The sequence below is a fragment of the Phacochoerus africanus genome, chromosome 11 (genome assembly GCF_016906955.1).
Source record: "Phacochoerus africanus isolate WHEZ1 chromosome 11, ROS_Pafr_v1, whole genome shotgun sequence".
In the NCBI taxonomy this organism is placed as follows: domain Eukaryota; kingdom Metazoa; phylum Chordata; class Mammalia; order Artiodactyla; family Suidae; genus Phacochoerus; species Phacochoerus africanus.
The window spans coordinates 68,346,708-68,367,441 of record NC_062554.1 but is presented as its reverse complement, the minus strand read 5'-3'; the positions used below and the strand labels follow the sequence as shown (position 1 = coordinate 68,367,441).

The following is a 20,734-nucleotide window of genomic DNA, read 5'->3' as shown; positions in this document are numbered from 1 at the left end:
TTTCAAGGCACCATAGTATTCCAAAATTAATATATTCAATTTTTCAATTTTCTTAATTCCCCTAATAGCCATCTTTACATTAAAATTGTTGTCAATGATTTTCTTTACGATATGTACCTGGAAAACAATTTTCTTAACGAGTGTGGGATTTTTTAATTCACGACTATATCATCAAATTGCTTTCCAGAAAAGTTAAACCAACTTACTTTTCACAGGGCAGAAAGTAAGAGCATTCATCCACCAACTGCAGAATTCTTAAAAGCATTCTGGCTGCCTCCAGTTCTTTCCTATCTCTAGTTCCTCTGCATTTCACAGAAAACTTTCTAAAATACACCTAAGTTATGGCATTCAAAAAAAAAATCCCACAATTCCTACTTACCTACAGAGTAAAATTCAAACCGCAGAGCTGGCATCCGGGTCCTTCACACACTGGCTGCAAACTTCCACTGTGCTTCTCCTCGTCTAAACCAGCAGTTCTCCTCCAGGCTCCACTTAAAATCATCTGGAGAGGCTTTCACAAATATATAGCTTTCTATTTCATACTAATTAAATAAGTGCCAGGAGCTGGCTTTTATTGTCATTCTCCACCAGGTGATTCTAATAGAAAGCCTGGGTTTCAATCACCACAAACTAGCCCATTCTTCCTTAAAGTAAAATACTTAAAGGCAACTGGTCAAAAAGGCATGTTCTTGGACCTCACTTTAAGTGTATTAATGCCATAGCTTTTAGGGACAGAAACCAGGGATTGGCAATTTAACAAACTTGCAGACTCTGTGGTTTGAGAACGATAACCTAACCACACCAGACTCTTGTCATTTTCTTAATGAGTGCCACGTTTTCCAACTCCGCAATGCAGGTCCTCTGCCCCTTAAGCTCCAAGCTTACAGTCTGGGCTGTACTTTCTCTGATCCCCACCTCTCCCCCACCACACACCCAGGTAAAGAAATCCCATCTCTTTTTTTAATGACCAGCTTAAGTGCTTGTCCTTCCAGCCTCATTTAATTGTTCTGGCATTTGCGTTTTCAGGGTTCATTGTCAGTGTCTTTATTGTAGTATTTCTCTCCAGCCCTGTATTAAAGAGTTGTGGAGACTTTAAGCTCCACTAAGAGGATTGGATTTTCCATCTACAGAAACAATATCTGATCCAAAAGAATATCTCCACAGTGTCTGGCATATTTTTCTACAAAGAGTAGACAGATGTTAAATGTTTGTATTGAGTAGCAAACTATTTCTAGCCTGCATGCTCCTTGATAAATAATTACCAAACACTGTTCCACAGTGTTTCCACAAAGAGAGGCAAATGGTGGAGAAAGTAATCCAGCTTGCTTTCTTCATAAACCTTGAAATATCTAATGATTTGGTAACTAAGCTTACTCTGGTTTGCTCTGCTAAATCAAGTATATTTTGTCTATTTAAGAGTTTATGTATACCTGAAATATTGGAAATCAACTGAACTTCAATTTAAAAGAATAATATTGGAGGGGTTTCCCATCATGGCTCAGCAGAAATGAATCTGACCAGCATCCATGAAGATTCAGGTTCGATCCCTGGTCTTGCTCCGTGGGTTAAGGATCCCACGTTGCCATCAGCTGCAGTGTAGGTCACAGGCTTGGATCTGGTGTCGCTGTGGCTGTGGCATGGGCCAGTGGCTATACCTCCAATTCAACCCCTAGCTTAGGAATCACCATATGCTGTGAGTGTGGCCCTAAAAAGACCAAAAAAAAAATCTATCTATATATAAATATATATATATTAGGAAAAAAACAGTGTATGTATATGCTTAGTAAAAGGTTTTGTTAACCATCTATTTAGGCCATTGATTTTTCTAGAACTAATTATTTAGATATGTCAAAACAAAGAGGAAGTTAGTGGAAGTGACTTAGTATTTTCTGTTTTACTAATACATGAGCACAAGTGAAAGGTTAAGGTCAGATCTGACATACCAGGGAGAAATCAAGTTCTGTTAATGCACATCCTCGCCTTCTAAAGGAATGAATTCAAGAAACACTCATAAAGTCACTCCCCACCTCTGTTTCCTTGAAGGCCATGCCCAAATATGAACACTCTGCTTAAGCTTTTCAAGGAACCTGGGCCACTCTCTCTACCCCAGAGTTTCCAGAACATTGAAGAGCATCTGTATGGGATTTGTTCTGTTTTTCATGGACATCTCACCACCCTTACTGAACTCCACACTTCTAAAATTAGGGGCCACATTTGTGTTTCTTACCACGTTTATGATATTACCTGATACATCAAAGCTATAGGTAAATCTGAGATAAATGAGAAGTTAAAGACCATACATCAATTTTGTTGGATCACAGGTATGATGTAGGACTTTTCCTTTCAATTTACTTTATCCAAACCATATATTGTCCTCCACTTCCAGAGGAATTGTCACGTTACAGAGGAGCAAAGAATGACCTTGGTTAGAGAGAGGGAATAATTCATCTCCTCTTTAGCCTATGTACACAGAGGAGGAAGGTTCTTAAGAGCATGTTTGAATTGTGTGCAAGGTGCTACATACCCCATGCTTTAGTTTCCCCTCATAAATTTTCGGCAAACTTTCTACCTACCTTAAGGCTTGTTGTGAAGATAAATTAACAAATAAAATATGAGAGCATCTAGTAAATGACACATGGTAAATAATCAGTTAATGCCATTTAATCTCTTTAATCCTTTCTATTTGCCTTACAAAGACAGAAGGACACTGGGAGATTGTTTTTTCAGACACATTTGGTTCCAGAAAATTAAATAAGAGCAGAAAGTGTATGGCAAATATAAAGGAACAGTGCTTGATGAGAATTACAAATATATGGTGTGTTTATGTGAGAGAAGTTAGATAATAAGTGTAGATAGGTAGAATAATTGGAAGAGGACTCCTCAGTATAATAAATTTCAATTCAAATTCTACCACATGTCAGTTGTTTAAATTTGGCTATCTACTCTAAGCAGATGTCTCTGCAAAGATAAATACTGAAGTTTTTTTTTTTAATCCCATTGGATAGACAGACAATTTCTTCTGCTTCAGTCCCCCCATGAGGGTAAATAACTGATACTTAATAGACCACAAAGACTGTGGCATCTGGGAACTCAAATACTGAGTGTCCATGGAAAAGAGAGTACATGATTATAATTACAGATACCAGTCAATCAAGGACAGGCCACACTGTATGTTGTTTCTGTTCCTATCTGCTCAAAACTTTGCCCTTGACACTTAAGAATTGAAAGGCAAGGAAACACAAAGTAAGTTGACTTTAAATGTTTCAGATGGCCATGTGACAATGAAACGAAAATTTGGAAGAAGCCACTCAACAACTAAAAAATTCATGGGGAAATGGATAAATACAGTGGGAAAATGTAGATCAAACTATTATCCATGGTGGTGAAAACCACTGTGTCTAAATTCACTAGGCTGAACCACACAAATTCATCAATGTCACTTTCTTACAGAAATGACAATTTCATATGTTTTAAGCCAACAACAAATAAGAGATTGTCAGTTTTTGAAGAAAGAATGGTTTAGTGATATTTTATAGAGCTCACATGGGAAATTATAATGATGAAAGATTATCATTTTTCTATCAGCTTCGTAGGGGAAGAACCAAGATATAAGAAAGAAAAGTAAAACAAAAAGCACACTGGGGAGAAAAATCCCAAATGAGGATTTTTATAAGGATTAAAAAAGTAGGAAAAAAAATGTGCTTTAGTTAAGAATGTTGTCATGAAGAGGAAGAAACTTAGCTGTGTATATAAGGTTAATTTAAGTTTGTGTGTATAAAAGGGGCTTCTGAATAGCAATGCCCTATAAACTCCCCCAATGACATTGATGAATGTCAGTATTAGGTAATAAACCCTGCAGTTGTATGTCCCCATTTTCTTTGTTATAATCCATCATTGTGGATTGGAAGTTGGTGCCAGAAGTTACTCTAGACCTGGTGAAGGCAAAATCTCCCTCTCTAGCAATCTATGAAAGGGAGGTAAATGAGCAAGACTTTGTAAAATTATTATCTTCTGAACGTTATGAAGCGCACATATCATAGGGCCTTATGCTCTTATCTGAACAGGTGAGGTGGGAAAATCTAGAAAAAACATTGAGGGTCGAAGTCTCTTATAATTCAAAGTAAGAGCTAGGACTATGAAGGAGACAGAAAATCAAGATACATTTCAGGGAGTTCCCACTGTGGCTCAATGGCAATGAATTCAACTAGTATCCATGAGGATGTGGGTTTGATCCCTGGCCTCCCTCAGTGGGTTAGGACCTAACATCACTGTGAGCTCTGGTGTAGGTCACAGAAGTGGCTTGGATCCAATGTGGCTGTGGTGTAGGCCAGCAGCTGCAGCTTTGATTTAACCCCTAGCCTGGGAACTTCCATATGCTGCAGTACTCCTTAAAAAGAAAAAAAAAAAAAAAGATACATTTCAAAATGAGTAAAAAGATTCAATAACTCAGTAAGGGAATATAATTGTGGGGGGGGCTTTTTAGGACACATGAAAAGATAAGACCAAGGATGAGAGAAAAAAATATCAACTGAGCCACAAATTGAGTATTCACAAAGGAAAATGTCAAGAAAATTATAAAATATTGGCATTTTCAATTCGCAAAGGTAGAGGTACATCCAAGGAGAAGAGTTGTAAATAAGATTACAGACTGGGAGTGTTTTATACAGAAAAATATACTGAAATGATAACTCAGTTTTTTTTTTTACAACAAATGAGTTGTATTTTCCTTGAGGCTTAGACTGAGAAGGAAGGAGTCCAAGTCCACAGCTCAACTCAGTAGGAAAACTCCATGGCCAATGTTATTCAGTCTATTTGGAGGCAAGAATAGCCTCAAGGACCATCCACGTGACCTCACAAAATAGAAATCTAGATGATGCTAAGCTAACTGGGCAACGAGGTAATGTGAGAGAGGAGCTGCTTGATGAGTACAGAGCCTCAGCATTGGCCAAAGTCGGGTGTGAGAAGGAAGTGGGCTTGGCCACAAAGAGAGATCTGGGGAGAAATGCAGAAAAGTAGAGCCATAGAAACCACGGGAGTAGAGATGGCTATAAAGAGGTTGTCAACATAATTACTTTCTGCAAAGCAGTAGGAATGAGGTGGAAAACAACAATCCCTGGACTGGGCAAGGAGACATTTCTGTGCATCTTGGGAAAGACCGTACTGTTTCAGGGGTTAATTAAATGAGCCATAGTGAGGAATTATAGCCAATTTTTAGGTACCACACAATTAAGGAATTACTAAGTCACCTCTTAACCTCCATTTTCTGGGATGGTTTATCAATGCATATTATTAAAACCAGATCATTAGTCTGGATACACAAAACTTAGTGGGGAAAAATGTACTCTAAGGTTTAAGGTTTTTTTTTTTTAATTGAACAAGAGCATTTTCTAAATTGTTTTAAAATTATATTTTAGAGAATGCAATTTCAAAATACAATATTTTTGTTCCAAAAATAACTTAAATTCACATTAATTTAAGAAAACAAAACTCTATAGAAAAACTTTCTTATAACAGTTGCCATTACACAGAATCTGGTGTGTGTTCTAATAGTCTTTAAGTAGTGCATAAATACCTCTTTACCCTATCTACCAGGATAGGGAAATTGCTGAGAGAGTTTTGCATGGTATGTAACTAATCTACACTTTGGTTTCCTCTTTTATAAATTGTGGACAAAAAGCAAAAAGAAAAGAGTTACTAGAAAGATATCCAGGTCCACCATTTATCTGCCTTAACAGAGGCTGCTGGGTAAAAATAAGCCATCCCGGAAAAGAACCCCTAAACCTGCTACCATGATGTTGAGGTGTCTAGTGAGATACTTTCATTAAATTAAGAAATCAGAGTTGCCAGTGTGTTCTGGCCCTTTAAAACCACTGACATCCTGATTTTCCAGGGCACCATGGGAACCAGAATAGAATACAGGACAGTTGAGAGCACTCAGGACACTGACAGTGGGAGGAATGATGGCGGATAAGCAGGACCTCGAGGACAGGTAAGAGGAAGAAGCACTTGAAGAAAGAAGGAAATCCTAAGTTGGCCTGCAGTGAAGGGAAGGAGATCGGTAAGAAGACTAAGTTAAAAGTAACAGAATTTTTTATTTGATCCATACAACAACAACCAAAAAAAAAAAAAAAAAGAAAGAAAGAAAGAAAAAAGAAAGGAAGGAAGAAAAAAGAGCCATTTCTGAGGTTTATCAATAAGAATTTTTAAAAAGTAGAACCAAAACTTGTTACTTTAAAAGTTTACTGTAATGATCCAACCAATACTATTAGCTTCTAGTGTACTTGGTAAAGGTTAAAAAAGCCATTTAGTAGTTAAGAAATCCTCAGATTTTTAAAAATGTATTGATCAGTTAAATTTTTAAAATAAATTATGAAATTATCATACAAATACCTTTTTTAGTTTGACAAAGGGCAATCTGTATTCATCATTACATAAATGAAAATATTTTAATAGATGTCAAGGCTACTGTCAGTATCAGTAGGTATTCCTGTGTGTGTGTGTGTGTATGATTTAAGAGTAAGAGGCTGAGAAAAAATACTATAAATTAGAAAATAAAATAATAATGTAAACAACAACATAGTCAACTTATTCTAGAGTAAGTTCTATCTTTTCCCTACCCCTCATTTTATTGGAGAGTTTTTCCCTAGAATGTGTTAGTTATCTCATTGTAAACTTTTTTTAAAAAAACTCTATAAAATTTATGAGTTCCTGTCATGGCTCAGCAGAAACAAATCTCACTAGCATCCAAGAGGATGCAGGTTTTATCCCTGGCCTCCCTCAGTGGGTTAAGGACCCCGCATCGCTGTGAGCTGTGGTGTAGGTCTAAGACTTGGTTCGGATCTGAAGTTGCTGTGGCTGCGGCTTACATCGGTAGCTGTAGCTCCAATTAGACCCCTAACCTGGAGACCTCCATACGCCCTGGGTGCAGCCTTTAAAAAAAAAAAAAAATGGCTCTATACTTTGATTCCTATTTCAACAATCTCTTTAACTTCAAAAAATATTTTTTATTGATAACACTGGGAAGGGATTTTGTAATTCAGTAGCATCTGATGAACTGAGTAAACTTTTTTCTTTTGTCAGAACAGCAAAACAAAGAATTAATCATTGAAGAGGTATCCTGATAATGTAAATATTGTAATAAGCTAAAAACTGCAGTCATCTAGAAGAATAAATAGGACACATCATGTCCATTTCTGTCCATACCCGAAAGACCAACAAAAAGAATTCTCCATTGGAATCTCTTCTAATGCCACAAGTTCCACGCAGTAATTATTTGCATTTACAGGAAGAAAAGCAAAGACTACAACTAAAGAAATTCCTTCTTCATAGGATATTCCTCGTGGCCAAGATAACAGCAAACATGGAAAAAAAAGATATTGCTGAATACTATGAACAAGTGTTTCAGTCGATTTTGAAACGTCACCTAGGAGAAGCAGTGACAGGATTATTGCTCATATATCCTACTTCCATCCTGCATATCCTTGAGTCCTCCAATGATACTCTTTATCAAATTCTTTCAGACTATCTTAACCATGAAAAGGATGAAGTTGAATTTTTTATCCAAGGAATGAAAATTATAGTCACATCCCACAATATCCCAACAAGGCTCTTTATGCAATGGTATGTTTCAGTAATAAAAGCGCCAGTCATGTATCTCGATGATGTGACACAGTCACAGTCCTTACAAGAGGTCATCACAGAATTTCTCATCCAAACTCATAAACTAGCACTCCACCTTTTTAAGACTGTTAAAGTGGGCACTAAAGGACCAGGTGATAATTTGCACCAAATTGCACCTGACTTACTCCTTCCAGAACAAATAATAAAGTACTTATGCAATTCTGAAGAATTTATGGACCCAGAAACTTTCATAAACTTATATAATAAACCCATACATGTCACCTTGGATTCTGAGGTGGTGTGGCCCGCTCCTTCCCGTTTCTAGGATTAAGAGAAATGATGTGGTCAATGGGATCAAATCTCTCAAGGAATTTATGGTCCTTAAATAAAAGGAAAATATTTCTCAAGTTACTTTTCTGCTAAAGAAATAGAACACAACCACACACAAAGATAATAGATGAATTTTTACAGAGTATGTTGAGTTAAATTTGAAAATATATCTGATGTGATATTGAGTTGAATCCATTATATAAAGGTGAAGGAGGTGAATAAGGTCATAATTTCTCAAAGGTTAACATCATTTTGATGGATTTAATTTGTTAATGAAAAGGACAAATACTTGATTTTCAGATTCTCATTCATTCTCTCAACCTTCTATGAGCAGCTGTCAACACGCAGTACTGTGTTCTGAGAGTAGAAAATTTAAGGGAAAAATACAAGCCTTGAGTTGCTTGCAACCTAAGGTTGGAGGCAAGTATGTGTCAAAAACATGATGTATGATATGATCATTATTAGAGTAAGAATATGTAGGAATGACTCTAAGAGCACACTTGAGGGAGTAATCCCTGTATGAATGATTCCTGAACTCAGAGAACAAAACCTACACTTTGAAAATAGTTCCAAAGCTCACGCAGTCTGGATAATATAATTGAAGCCATTCTAAAGCTGAAGAAAACAATAGCTTTTTTCTAATTAAAGAATAGTTGATTTACAGTGTATTGCCAATTTGTCTAATTTGGGCTGTACAACATAGGGACCCAGCAATACATACATACATACATTCTTTTTCACATACTATCTTCCATCATGTTCTATCCCAAGCAATTAGATATAGTGAAGTAAATCAGAAAGAGAAACACAATGAAATGCTTTTTGAGATGACAAGAAAATATATTGTCAGAAAGCATGGGGTTCAAATCATTTCCTGAGCACCCTTCATATAACACACATTTGCCAGATGACATGGATAGGTCAGGGTCCAAAGAAGACACGATCCCTGCTCATTTGGGAAAGCTATTTCTAAATAAGTCTATGTAAGATAAACAAATGGGTTCTTTTTTTCAGTTTACTTCCTAGAGAGCAACTGGTTATTTGCAATTTCTACATGACTTATTTCAAGTTGGTGTCTCCCTTCCTTTAATCAGGATTAATGCCTTTTTTTTTTTTTTCATTGTTTGCTTTTTTAGGGCTGCAGGTAAGGCACATGGAAATTCCCAGGCTAGGGGTGGAATTGGAGCTACAGCTGACGGCCTATGCCACAGCCACAGAAACTCTGGATCCAAACTGCATCTGTGACCTACACCATAGCTCATAGCAATGCCAGATCCTTAACCCACTGAGCAAGGCCAGGGATCGAACCCACATCTTCGTGATTTGAACCCCATGCTTTCTGACATGGCCAGGGATCGAACCCACATCTTGGGTAGTCGGGTTCATTTCTGTAGATCCACAATGGGAACTCCTGGATTAATGCTTTTTTGCACTATTTAAAACGTTAGTTTCTTTAAGCAATTAAACCTACTACAATGATATGTATCCCAAATTGCTTCAATATCCTATGAAATAGACTTTGGATTTAATAGAGGAAATAATGTTATATCACTTTAGTTTCATTTTTATATTGCTTATTTGATTTTCAGTGGTGGGAAAAGCCATCTCCATATACACCTCCAATTTGTCAGATGCAGATAATATCATCATGTGCTCTGTATCATAATCAAATTTCAGGAAAGACCATGTCTATTTCTAAATGTTGTAATAAAGACTTAGAAACAGAATGGCATTTTTCACTTTAAGCAGAACTTTTATTTTTTTATTTTTTGCTTCAAAGACATAAGACTAAAGTTTTATTGAGGACAAGGCTATATACAAATCACATGTTCCCTAGAAATGTTACCTGAATAAAAAAAGGACAGGTGGCCCCTGGATTTAAGAGGTCATTGATGATCAAAAGTAATGTTTCAGGTTAAAGGGATTAAAATTGGAAGCTGAATCACCATAGACTGTCACAAATTTGGCAGCATGTCACCAGGAGTTAAGTGTGCAGGAAAGTGAACAAGCATTTTAAAGTGGCAGAGAATTTAAATATTATTTCGTAAGCTGAAAAGAGCTGAAGAATTATAGTTTATTGCATTAGAGATAATAAAAAGCCAAAGAGATGGAGAAGCCAAGTACAGTTCACCTCCTTTTTTCTGATAAGAAGCAAAAGAACTTCCTAGAGGGCTGGGTTCTGAGTGCTTTAGCTAACTCTTAGGACCGCACAAGTTTTTTAACTTAATATCTGTCCTGGATGTATTAAATAACTATTGTCTTCTTTTGTCCTGCAATACGTAGATCAATGTGAAGGTTCAGGTATCCTCCAGAAGTTCATGGGTTCTTACCAGTTCCTCCTCTTTACTGTCTTTGCAGTTTTGGCATCAAGAGAGTTCCTCTTTCTGGGTAAGGAGTCCTTATATTCAGCACCGTGAAATGTTTTTTGGTTTTTTTGTCTTCTGTCTTTTTAGGGCCACACCCGTGGCATATGGAGGTTCCCAGGCTAGGGGTGTAATTGGGGCTGTTGCTACTGGCCTATGCCAGAGCCATGGCAACACCAGAACTGAGCCATGTCTGCGACCTCCACCACAACTCACGGCAATGCAGGATCCTTAACTCACTGAGCAAGGCCATGGATCGAACCCGCAACCTCATGGTTCCTAGTCGGATTCATTTCTGCTGTGCCACGATAGGAACTCCCAACACTGTGGACTTTTGACTTGGAAACTGCCTTCATTATATTTCACAAATTGCCCCAAATGACTCTAGAGTCCACTCTCTGGTTGCCCCTGAATACATGAGTTAGGAACTTCCTTCCAGTAAAACAACACACTAAACAGGATGCATCCAAAATATGTTTATTGGGATTGTTTCCCATTCATCTTGATTCAGGGTGCTTTGAGTGCCATGTACATCTGAAGAAGCATCCTTCTGTAAGCCTTGCTTTGCCTCCCTTAAGCTGGCAGACGACAGCAGAGCATCTAACACACAAAACTACTGTTTGTATGTGGCTGAAGATGGCAGTGATTTAATAGCATCCTGGGCATTTCACATCCATAAAATAGGAATTGGGACCCTGTACCAGGTGCTTCTTCTTGTGTTTCCTCTTCTCCTCTTCTGGAGAGGGTTGAAGGAGATCCTTTACAAGAGGCATATTCTTGTAGGGATGTCATTACTGCCGGAAAGGTAAGCTGAATTTTTAAAGTTTCGTTCTTTAAATGTAGTAACAGGAAGAGTATTTTTTAGAGAAAATTGGAAGTAATCCTTTCAAACAAAAAAGAGTATATAAGTTACAAACATTTTTTTCTCAATTTGGTAAATATTAAACACCTAATATTCAACAAATACTATTTTGTTTGTTTTACATGATTTTTATTTTTTCCATTTTAGTTGGTTTACAATGTTCTATAAATTTCCACTGTACAGCAAAGAAACCCAGTAACACATATATATGCATTCTTTTTTTCCTATTATCCTCCATCATGTTCCATCATAACTGACTAGACATATTTCCCTGTGCTATAATCTGGATCTCTTTGCTTATGCACTCCAAATGCGATAGTTTGCATCTATTATCCCCAGACTCCCGATCCATCCCACTCCCTCCCCCTCCTACTTGGCAACCACAAGTCTTTTCTCTATGTCCCTGAGTTTATTTTCTGTGGAAAGGTTCATTAGTGCCATATATTAGATTCCAGATATAAGTGATATGACATTTGTCTTTCTGATTTACTTCGCTTAATATGACAGTCTCTAGTTCTATCCAAGTTACTGCAAATGACATTATTTTGTTCTTTTTTATGGCTAAGTAGTATTTCATTGTGTGTATATACCACATCTTCTTAATCCATTCATCTGTCAGTGGACATTTAGGTTGTTTCCATGTCTTGGCTATTGTGAATAGTGTTGCAATGAACATATGGGTGTATGTGTCTTTTTTAAGGAAAGTTTTATCCAGATATATGCTCAAGAGTGGGATTTCTGGAGAAATGGTAGTTCTATATTTAGTTTTATGAGGTACCTCCATGCTGTTTTCCATAATGGTTGTACCATTTTACCAATTTACATTCCCACCAATGGTGTAGTTGGGTACCCTTTTCTCCACATCCTCTCCAGCATTTGTTATTTGTTGACTTGTTAATTATGGCAATTCTGACAGGTGTAAAGTGTTACCTCATAGTAGTTTTGATTTGCGCATAGTAGTTTCTCATTGCGCATTTATTCACGTGCCTGTTTGTCATCTGTATATCGTCTTTGGAGAAATGTCTATTCGGGTCTTTTGCCCGTTTTTCAATTGAGTTGTTGGTTTTGTGTTGTTGAGTTGTATAAGTTGTTTGTATATTTTAGAGATTAAGCCCTTGTCAGTTGCATCATTTTAAACTATTTTCTCTCATTCCGGAGGTTGTCTTTTTGTTTTTAACTCTATCAACTGTGCAAAGGCACCAACTGATAGTAAATGTTCAGTGACAAAATGAGTGAAGTTAAGAGTAAATGCTTTCCAGGGCATGAAAAACAAAAAGAAAAAAGAGAAAGAGAGTAAGCCTCAGTCTTATGCTTTGAATGTATGTGAGGAAAATGTTTTGGGGGACAGAGGAGCATATTTAAGAGAACAGAGACAAACAAAAACAGGAAGGAAAAAATGAACCAAAAATGTTCATTAGACCAGATGGAAGCCATTTAGCAGGGATAGTTTGGTGTGGGAAAAATACTTTCTAAAGTTAAAGTGAGTAGAACTAGTTTACAAATAAACTGCGTATACAAAAGTATGATACATTATATTTTCATTATATTTTCCAAAAATGACCACTGCAATACACCCCATTGGGCCTGCCCTTCTTACTATGTGAACTTAACACACCTCCCATCTCATGGCAGCTTCTAAATACCGTACCCTTGAAATCAGACAGACCTTTGTGACTGCTTCGACCACCAGTACAAGGGAAGTGATGCAGTGTGACTTCCAAAATCTTAAAAATGCCATGTAATTTGCCTTGAACACTTGACTGAATCCTTAACAATATGCTGTGAGCAATCCAAGCAGATTCCCAGATGACATCCCCAGTCAAGGTCCCAAGCAAACAGCCAGTATCGCCACTAGACCTGTGAGCAAGTGAACCTTTAGGTGATTCCTGACTCTAGCCTTCCAGCTAAGCCTGGATTTCAAGCCAGACTAGCTGCACTGCTGGAGACGTGGAGCAGAGATGAGCTGGTCCCACTGAGCCTTGTCTAACCTGCAGATCTGTGAACAGCACTGATTGCTGATGATTCAAATTACTAAGTTTAGGGTGGATATTTATGCAACTGTACGGAACACTAATATATAACAGGAATAATTATATATATATATATAATTTCATATCATTTATTCATTCATCTATGCAACTAATATTTTCTAAATATTTACTAGGGGGGCAAGCACTGTGGTAGTCATTAGGTAATCACTGGCATACAAGCAGAAGTGAAATGTATATCCTGCACACTGCCTAGCATAGATTTTTTTATCTGTTTGTAATAGATGCTTGTGTGAAAAATATTGATAGAAAATCCATTTAGCCAAAGAAAAACAAAAAAGCCTGAGTGACTTTTGGAAGTAGTTATAGAAAATGAAAATACTAAATGAAAACACTAATTTACTTAGTATACTGTTATTTTATATTTAAAGGATTTCCAAAACATCAACTATGCAAATAAGTGGAAAATAAGCACAAAGTGAGTATAAATGAATGAAACTATTTATTTATTTATTTATTTCAGTGAACACTCCAGAATGAATCTGTTCAATGAAAGTTACCCTTTCTAGCAGTCATCTTAGGATGGTTTATATTTCTTTCAGTGACAGCGTCATTGCTGGACACATTTTGTAATTCTTTTATGGCAGATAAATTAAAGAGGCTTATAACTCAAAGGGAATTAAAACATTTTAGTTACGTCTAATTTTTTTAACCCCAAGTAATATATACTCCAACTTGATTGGTGACCTTAATATTCAATCTTCATTCATGAAACATTTTTTTAATATTTCGCATACTCTCAAAAGATCTGCTGTCACTGAACATATTAAAAGGGGGGACACTGCATCTAAGGGGAAACACAAACATGTTTATTGAGTGTCCTATGTAGCTCACCAATGTCACATCTTTAAAGTGGACCATCCTCATTTAGCTACGTATGTTTCAGTATGTTGATAAAATGCAGAAATACTGTCCTTGCAGCTTACCAATGCAATTTATTTTGATCAAGTCCAAAAATGTGACTCATTAAAGGTTAGGAAACCTCATAAGGTAATTCTCAACTAAAGAATTGTAGTTCTTTACAATAAAAATTTACATAAAACCAGAGCACAGAAGTTAAACCAAACAGATAATGAGAATTTTAATACTGAACCTACAGCATTCACCATTCACATAACAAATATATAACATATGCACATATATAAGTATTCAAGGAACATGCAACATTTAAATGGTGTGGCCAGGGCTGTTCTAATCCTTTTTATTTTGATACAGATGTCTTTACAGTAGCCCGACAGGCTGACAATTTTATTCTTCTTTCAGCATAACCAAGGACTTTTAGGAAGGCTATAGTTTTCTTGAAGGACAACTGAAATAATGTTGTTTGGAAGGAAAAACTTTCCCAGGGTGAATTTTAAAATTCTACAGTCTTCATCTTAATTAAAGGAGCATCTGGATTCCTTCATGGAGAATTATTGCTTAATACAAATAGATTCTTACTTTCAGTGACTTTGTCATAACTTTAGCACCACCAAACCACATTTCAATTTAGTAAAATCTATCCCTAGCATAGAATTCCCCCGACTTCCATGAGGAAGTGGAAATGGGAAACGTTATCATCAACTGCTTGCAGCGAGTACTTTTAGATTATGTCACATTGCGGTGACTTCATGTAGAATTAGAGTTCTCCCCCTTGTGGTCAATTACGTAAATTTCCACATTACCTGCTGATTGGATTTATACAATAAACATAGTGCATAGTTGTTAAGAAAAGATAAAGAGAAACTCCAAAGGTATCCCTCCAATGTTTGTGCTATGCACACCTGCGCCCCCCGCCCCCCGCGTTTTGCAGAAAAAGACATTCCGTGATTTGCCAACAGTAAAAGCAAGTGTTGGTAACAGTAGTTCCCCATTTTCACTTCATCACTAAATAATTAATGTTGGTCAAGGTTAGGATTTTACTCTTAGTGTTTTCTTCACTCCCTGCCACACCCATCCTTGGTTCCATTCCACACGTAATGCCTTTCCAAGACATCCAACCGGACTTCCACAGGGACCTCCGATTCCGTGCGCTCTGGATAGAAAGCAGCATTCGTTGCCACTACCATGCCTTCAGTCTGCTCCCGACTTACACTCCCAAGTTGCTGTCAAATGAACCGCTCACGGCACAGTTGCCAAGTCGGAACTTGAACATCGACCTAATTTCCTCCCTTCCTCTCTATCTCCCTCACCTCCAATTAATCCAAGCTCCACCCATTTTCCCGCAGTAAACATTTCTGGAGCCTGGCTTTGTTAATGTGCCATCCCTAGGGATCTCCCTCACTTCAATCTTCTCGTTTTCCTCTTCATTCTTCTAGTCTATGTACTATCTCTATCAAAGTTAAAGGCAGTATAGCGCAAGGTGTAAGAGAGCCACCTATAGTATAGAACTGCTATATTGAACCTGGTTCTGGGGAGTTCCTGCCCTGGCTCAGCAGAAACGAGTCTGACTCGTATCCATGAGGATGTGGGTTGGTGACCTGACCTCCCTCAGTAGGTTGCTGTGAGTAATCAGTGAGCTGTGGTGTAGGTTGCAGATGTGGCTCAGATCCCATTTTGCTGTGGCTGGGGTGTAGCTCTGATTCCACCCCTAGCCTGGGAACCTCCATATGCTGCAGGTGTGGCCCTAAAAAAAAAAAAAAAAAAAAAAAAAGGAAGGAAGGAAGGGAAAGGAAAGGAAAGAAAAAAGAAAGCTGGTTCTGAAAGCTCGTGGAACCGTAATTTGTTTTGCATAATTGCCTTCTGCACCTCAGTTTCCTCATCTGCAAGATGAAAGTGAGTAACAGTATCTACATTATAAGATTAGTTATGGATATTGCATGACATAATGGTGTAAAGATCCTGGCATACAGAAGCACAAAGAAATTTTAGTCCTCTGATCAAAATTCTTCAGTGCCTTTCATTTTATCTTCAGGCTAAAACGCAAAGTTCGATCATGATCTGTAAAACCTCAATTCTCAATTCTCCAACCCTTGCTTAGTAAACTACCCACCCTTACCTGCATCCACGATCCCCTTTCTCACACCTTGTGCTGGGTGGTTTCCTGATATTTCCATGCTTTCTGCTTTTAACTTCCTCCCTCACTTCCCTTAGCAATATTCTGTCTATCAATTAAATTTTATTTCCTCCATGAAGCCTGAAAAGCTCGAGACACATCTTTCTTTCTTCATTATGCATGGTACTCAAAAACATTCTACCAATTCTAATGTCTTACTGCTGGTTATTTTCACACTTGTTTCCCCGCCAGCCACTGGTAAGCTATTACTGTGGGATTTTTCTGGTATTGGTATCTTTTGGGTCTCATTTTTAAAATGAGTCATTTAAAATACCTAAGTATTTCTTCATAAGGTTAATTGTACTTTTATCAAGATGGTTGTGAAATTTCAAGATACTAAAATATCCATATATGACTGATCAGGTTTTGGTTACTGTTCATGAAACTCCCTAAAATAGCAAGTCAAAATATAACGGATACACCTTATCAGAAATCTTCAGTTTTGTACAGCATAATAACTACTTCCACCCTAATTTGGAAGGATACCAAGAATATATTCTGGGTGTGATTCAGTCAAATCACACTCACTGAACCAAGTACAGGAGCTCATTCCCAATTCACTGGATTAAAAACACTCTAAGTTTGGAGTAAGGTATACAACCTTCGTTCCATATTTAAAGATGCTTTATTTATGTTCTTTAAGTCCTGTTTAACTAGCTATATGTATCTGTTCTTTAAGGGATATGCTTGAGAGTAATACATATTACCTATATTTGCTTAGGTTATGATAAAACTATAAATCTGATTCCATTTTAACTATGTAGGTCACATTTCTTATCTGTTTTATAATACTAAGCTATTTTTTAAGAATGTTATTTTTAAAACAATGCATGAAATATAAAGCCTTGATATATGAAGGAAGAAGCAAATGTCTGCATATTGAGCATACTTACATTTTACCAAAATGCACAGTAATATAATGACCTCCTCAGGGATCTTTTCTGACTCAAGTTTCACCTTTCTCCTCCCTCTCTTCCCAGCTTATACTCGACTTTACTTATTGAAAGTAAAAATAACAGACTACTCAACAAGAAGGGGTGCATGATCAGAGATAAAACCTACACACCTTGTTACATTTTAGTTCCTTGATTCTTCACTTTCTATCCTATACAGTGACAATTCTTGAGCACATACTATATTCCAGCCAAAATCAAAATTTAAAAAAAAAATGGTGAAAAGACTATCAAACATTTTCATTATGTTCCTTGAACAAGTGATTTATTCCTTTGGGGGCCTCCGTTCATCTACATTGTAGAACCTATGTACATCATAAAGGAAAACTATGAATCCTTTGAACTGTTATCCAAGAGGAAAAGAACCCAAAGGAAAGTCTATGATATCTTAAAATCAGGGAGTCAGAGGGTAGGATTAAGATATTTTTATCAAACTTCTGAAGCCTAATGTCTGAACAGATGACTAAGCCACTCTATCAGAGAGTATTTGTGGAAAAAACAAAACAATGTTTTCCTTTTAAAAATCCATCTTGGTTGCATCCATTTCAGTGAAAAGATGGATGGGAACCTGAAAAACCAGGAATTGATATATGAGATTGTGACATCGAAGTAGCAACTGAGGTAGCACCGTGGAGTCCGAAGAAACAGTAAAGAGTGGGGCATTTTTATTTAGGGCTGAGGAGAAGCCACCAAAGATGTTAAGCAGGGCCTAATCAGGTTGATTTGGCTGTTGCGTGGAGAATGGGCTGGCAGGGAAAATGGTGGTTCAGATCCGATCCTTAGTAAATTGTTACACATGTTCTGGCAGGAGATAATAATAGCTTGAAGTGGATTAATGACAGTGGAAATGGATATAGAGGACCAGTCTGAGAGGTAATCAGGAGGTTATGAGGGAGGGGAAAATGCCGAATATATTAGTTTTCTAGTTTTTTCAACAAGATGGTACCATTCCTAAGGTAGAAAACATATAAGAAGTGTGGAGTTTGTAGGGAAATACTGTGGTTTTAATTACTGACGTAGCTACATCGGATTGGAACAATCTTGTTTGATATTTCCATTACCAATATCTTTGGCCGAGATGTAGAGCATTATTATATTGAATCTCAAACTTTGTTGGAATGGCTAAGAACCAGTATACATTTTCGGATGTGAGTAACTTCTAAAAAAGAAAAGTGAATGAAAACCTTTTGCTGGAGTTCCCGTCGTGGCGCAGTGGTTAACGAATCCAACTAGGAACCATGAGGTTGCAGGTTCCATCCCTGGCCTTGCTCAGTGGGTTAAACATCCGGCGTTGCCGTGAGCTGTGGTTGTAGGTTGCAGATGCGGCTCGGATCCCACGTTGCTGTGGCTGTGGTGTAGGCTGGTGGCTACAGCTCCGATTAGACGCCTAGCCTGGGAACCTCCATATGCCTCGGGAGCGGCCCTAGAAAAGGCAAAAAAAAAAAATTTGCTAAGTTAAAAAACTTAAGCTGAAGGAGAAATATCCCAAAGATTATTCTGTGTCTAATATCCACCATCGCAGCTGACCTTCATCTTATATCTGCATTCGGCGGAGCCAAAAATAAAATCAATGGCATTTATGGAGCTTAATTCCTTCCCTTGGTCAAATAAAAGTCATTGAAAACATTCATTCATTACTGATTGCTTTCTATAGGTACAGTGATGTGCTAGGGGCCACATAAACAGAAAAATTTCTATATCCCCCCCAAATCCATTGGTATATCACACATTCCATTTGCAATAAAAATGTAGATGCAAACGGGTCCTTCGGCATTATACTGCAATGGCTTGCCTCCTACTTTTCTCATACACTGAATTTTATTGTCTCTGTGTGTTGAGTCATTCAGCAAGTATGAAGTGTAAAACTGTGTCTGATACATTGTCAGGCACGATGGCTCAGGGTGCAATGGAATCAGGAGCAAATAAGCATCCTTTCTACATCAGTGAGTAAGTCATCTCTGTCTCCCTCTAATCAGATGTATAAAAGGAAATGAAACAATGATGATAAATGTTATCATTGTGGATCTACAAGTAGCAATGATTTCCTAACTTTACCTAGTTTAGAGGACTAGGGGATGCCTCTGAGGGAAGAAAGATACAAGGATTTCTGAAAGTTAAATAGAAGTGAGTCAAATAAAAGACAAGGAGTAGGAGGGGAGTGTTCCTGGGAGAGAAGATATATTTATATATATGTACTCTAACAGAGGGATGTTCTAACACCTCAAGGTAAGAAGAGCCATACTGGGCTGGAAGAACAGAAAGAATTTCAATAAGAAAGGACTTGAAGTACAAGAAAAGTCCTGAGATGAGACCACAGAGTTGGGCCGGGGACCAGGTTAGGCAGACACTTGAAGCTACAAAAGCACCATGACTTCTCCTCAAGTGAAAATGGATGCAGACATGTCTTAATCAGAGAAGTGCCCTGATTAGATACACATTAGAGAAGGACTCTGAAATGATGGAAGAGATTGGAAGAGAACTACATCACTAGATAGGACAGATAGTTTGGAAGCTATTACGGCAATCAGCGACAGAGATGATAGGAAATCTGCACAAAGATAATGCAATAAGAATAGGAAGAGGTGGCAAAGAACCAAGAGAGAGTTCAGGCATCTTGTAGAAAATGTGAAAAGAGGGAGTTGCCATCTTGGCTCAGTGGTAATGAACTTGATTAGAGGACACGGGTTCAATCCCTGGCCTCACTCAGTGGGTTAAGGATCCAGCATTGCTATGAGCTGTGGTGTAGGTCACAGATGCAGCTTGGATCCCCTGTGGCTGTGGCTGTGGCTGTGTTGTAGGCCAGCAACTGCAGCTCCAATTCTACCCCTAGCCTGGGAACTTCCATATGCCACAGGTGCGGCCCTAAGAAGACAAACAAAAACGAAAATGTAAAGAAAAGAGTCAAAGACAAAACAGTTGGCAGGTGATGGCACCACACCCTGAGACAGACATTCCTGGAAGAGCAGCAGTTTGGAGTTGCAAAGGGAGTGAGAGGAAGCCTTTCATTTTGAACATGCTGAATTCAATGTGTCTGAGAAACACCAATATTAAACCATCCAGAAGAGAAGTAGATACATTGCCCTGTAGCTCAGGAGGTGGGTCTCGCGTGGAGGTGGAGACTGGAAAATCATCACAGACATTGACTGAAGATTCAGGAGCAGTGCTCTCACCTAGCACAAGCATATAGCATGGGAGAGAAGAGAGCCAACTTCAAAAACCTGAAGAAGGCAAAGGGCAGACCAAGGACGCACAAAATTCTGAGAAGTCATTATTTAAATTTCCCAGGAGCAGAGAAAAAGAAGAGCAGGTAAGTGCAGTGTCGTGGATGCCAAAGGAAGAGAACATTCCTAAGAGGAGAGTCTCAAAGTCAAGAAAGAAAAGCACTAAAAAGTTGATTTTTATGACAATTAGGTCTTTGCTGACTTGAGAAGAGCGACTTACATAGTGTAGTGGAGGCAGAAACAAGATATACTAGTTGAGGAGTGACGGTTGAGTGAAAAAATAGACCAAGTATACACAATATT

The 20,734-nt window shown here is 37.8% G+C and overlaps 2 protein-coding genes and 1 pseudogene across 2 annotated transcripts in view; 1 reads left to right on the top strand and 2 right to left on the bottom strand.

Annotated features, from left to right (window-relative positions):
- ZNF804B (zinc finger protein 804B) overlaps positions 1 to 20,734 on the bottom strand; it is a 506,757-nt gene that overhangs the window by 464,357 nt on the left and 21,666 nt on the right. The window lies entirely within an intron of this gene.
- TEX47 (testis expressed 47) lies at positions 7,184 to 7,945 on the top strand. The gene has a single exon (XM_047753003.1). The coding sequence runs from the start codon at positions 7,184 to 7,186 to the stop codon at positions 7,943 to 7,945; it is 762 nt and encodes a 253-aa protein (XP_047608959.1).
- On the bottom strand, positions 10,615 to 11,120 carry LOC125111163 (40S ribosomal protein S27-like; annotated as a pseudogene).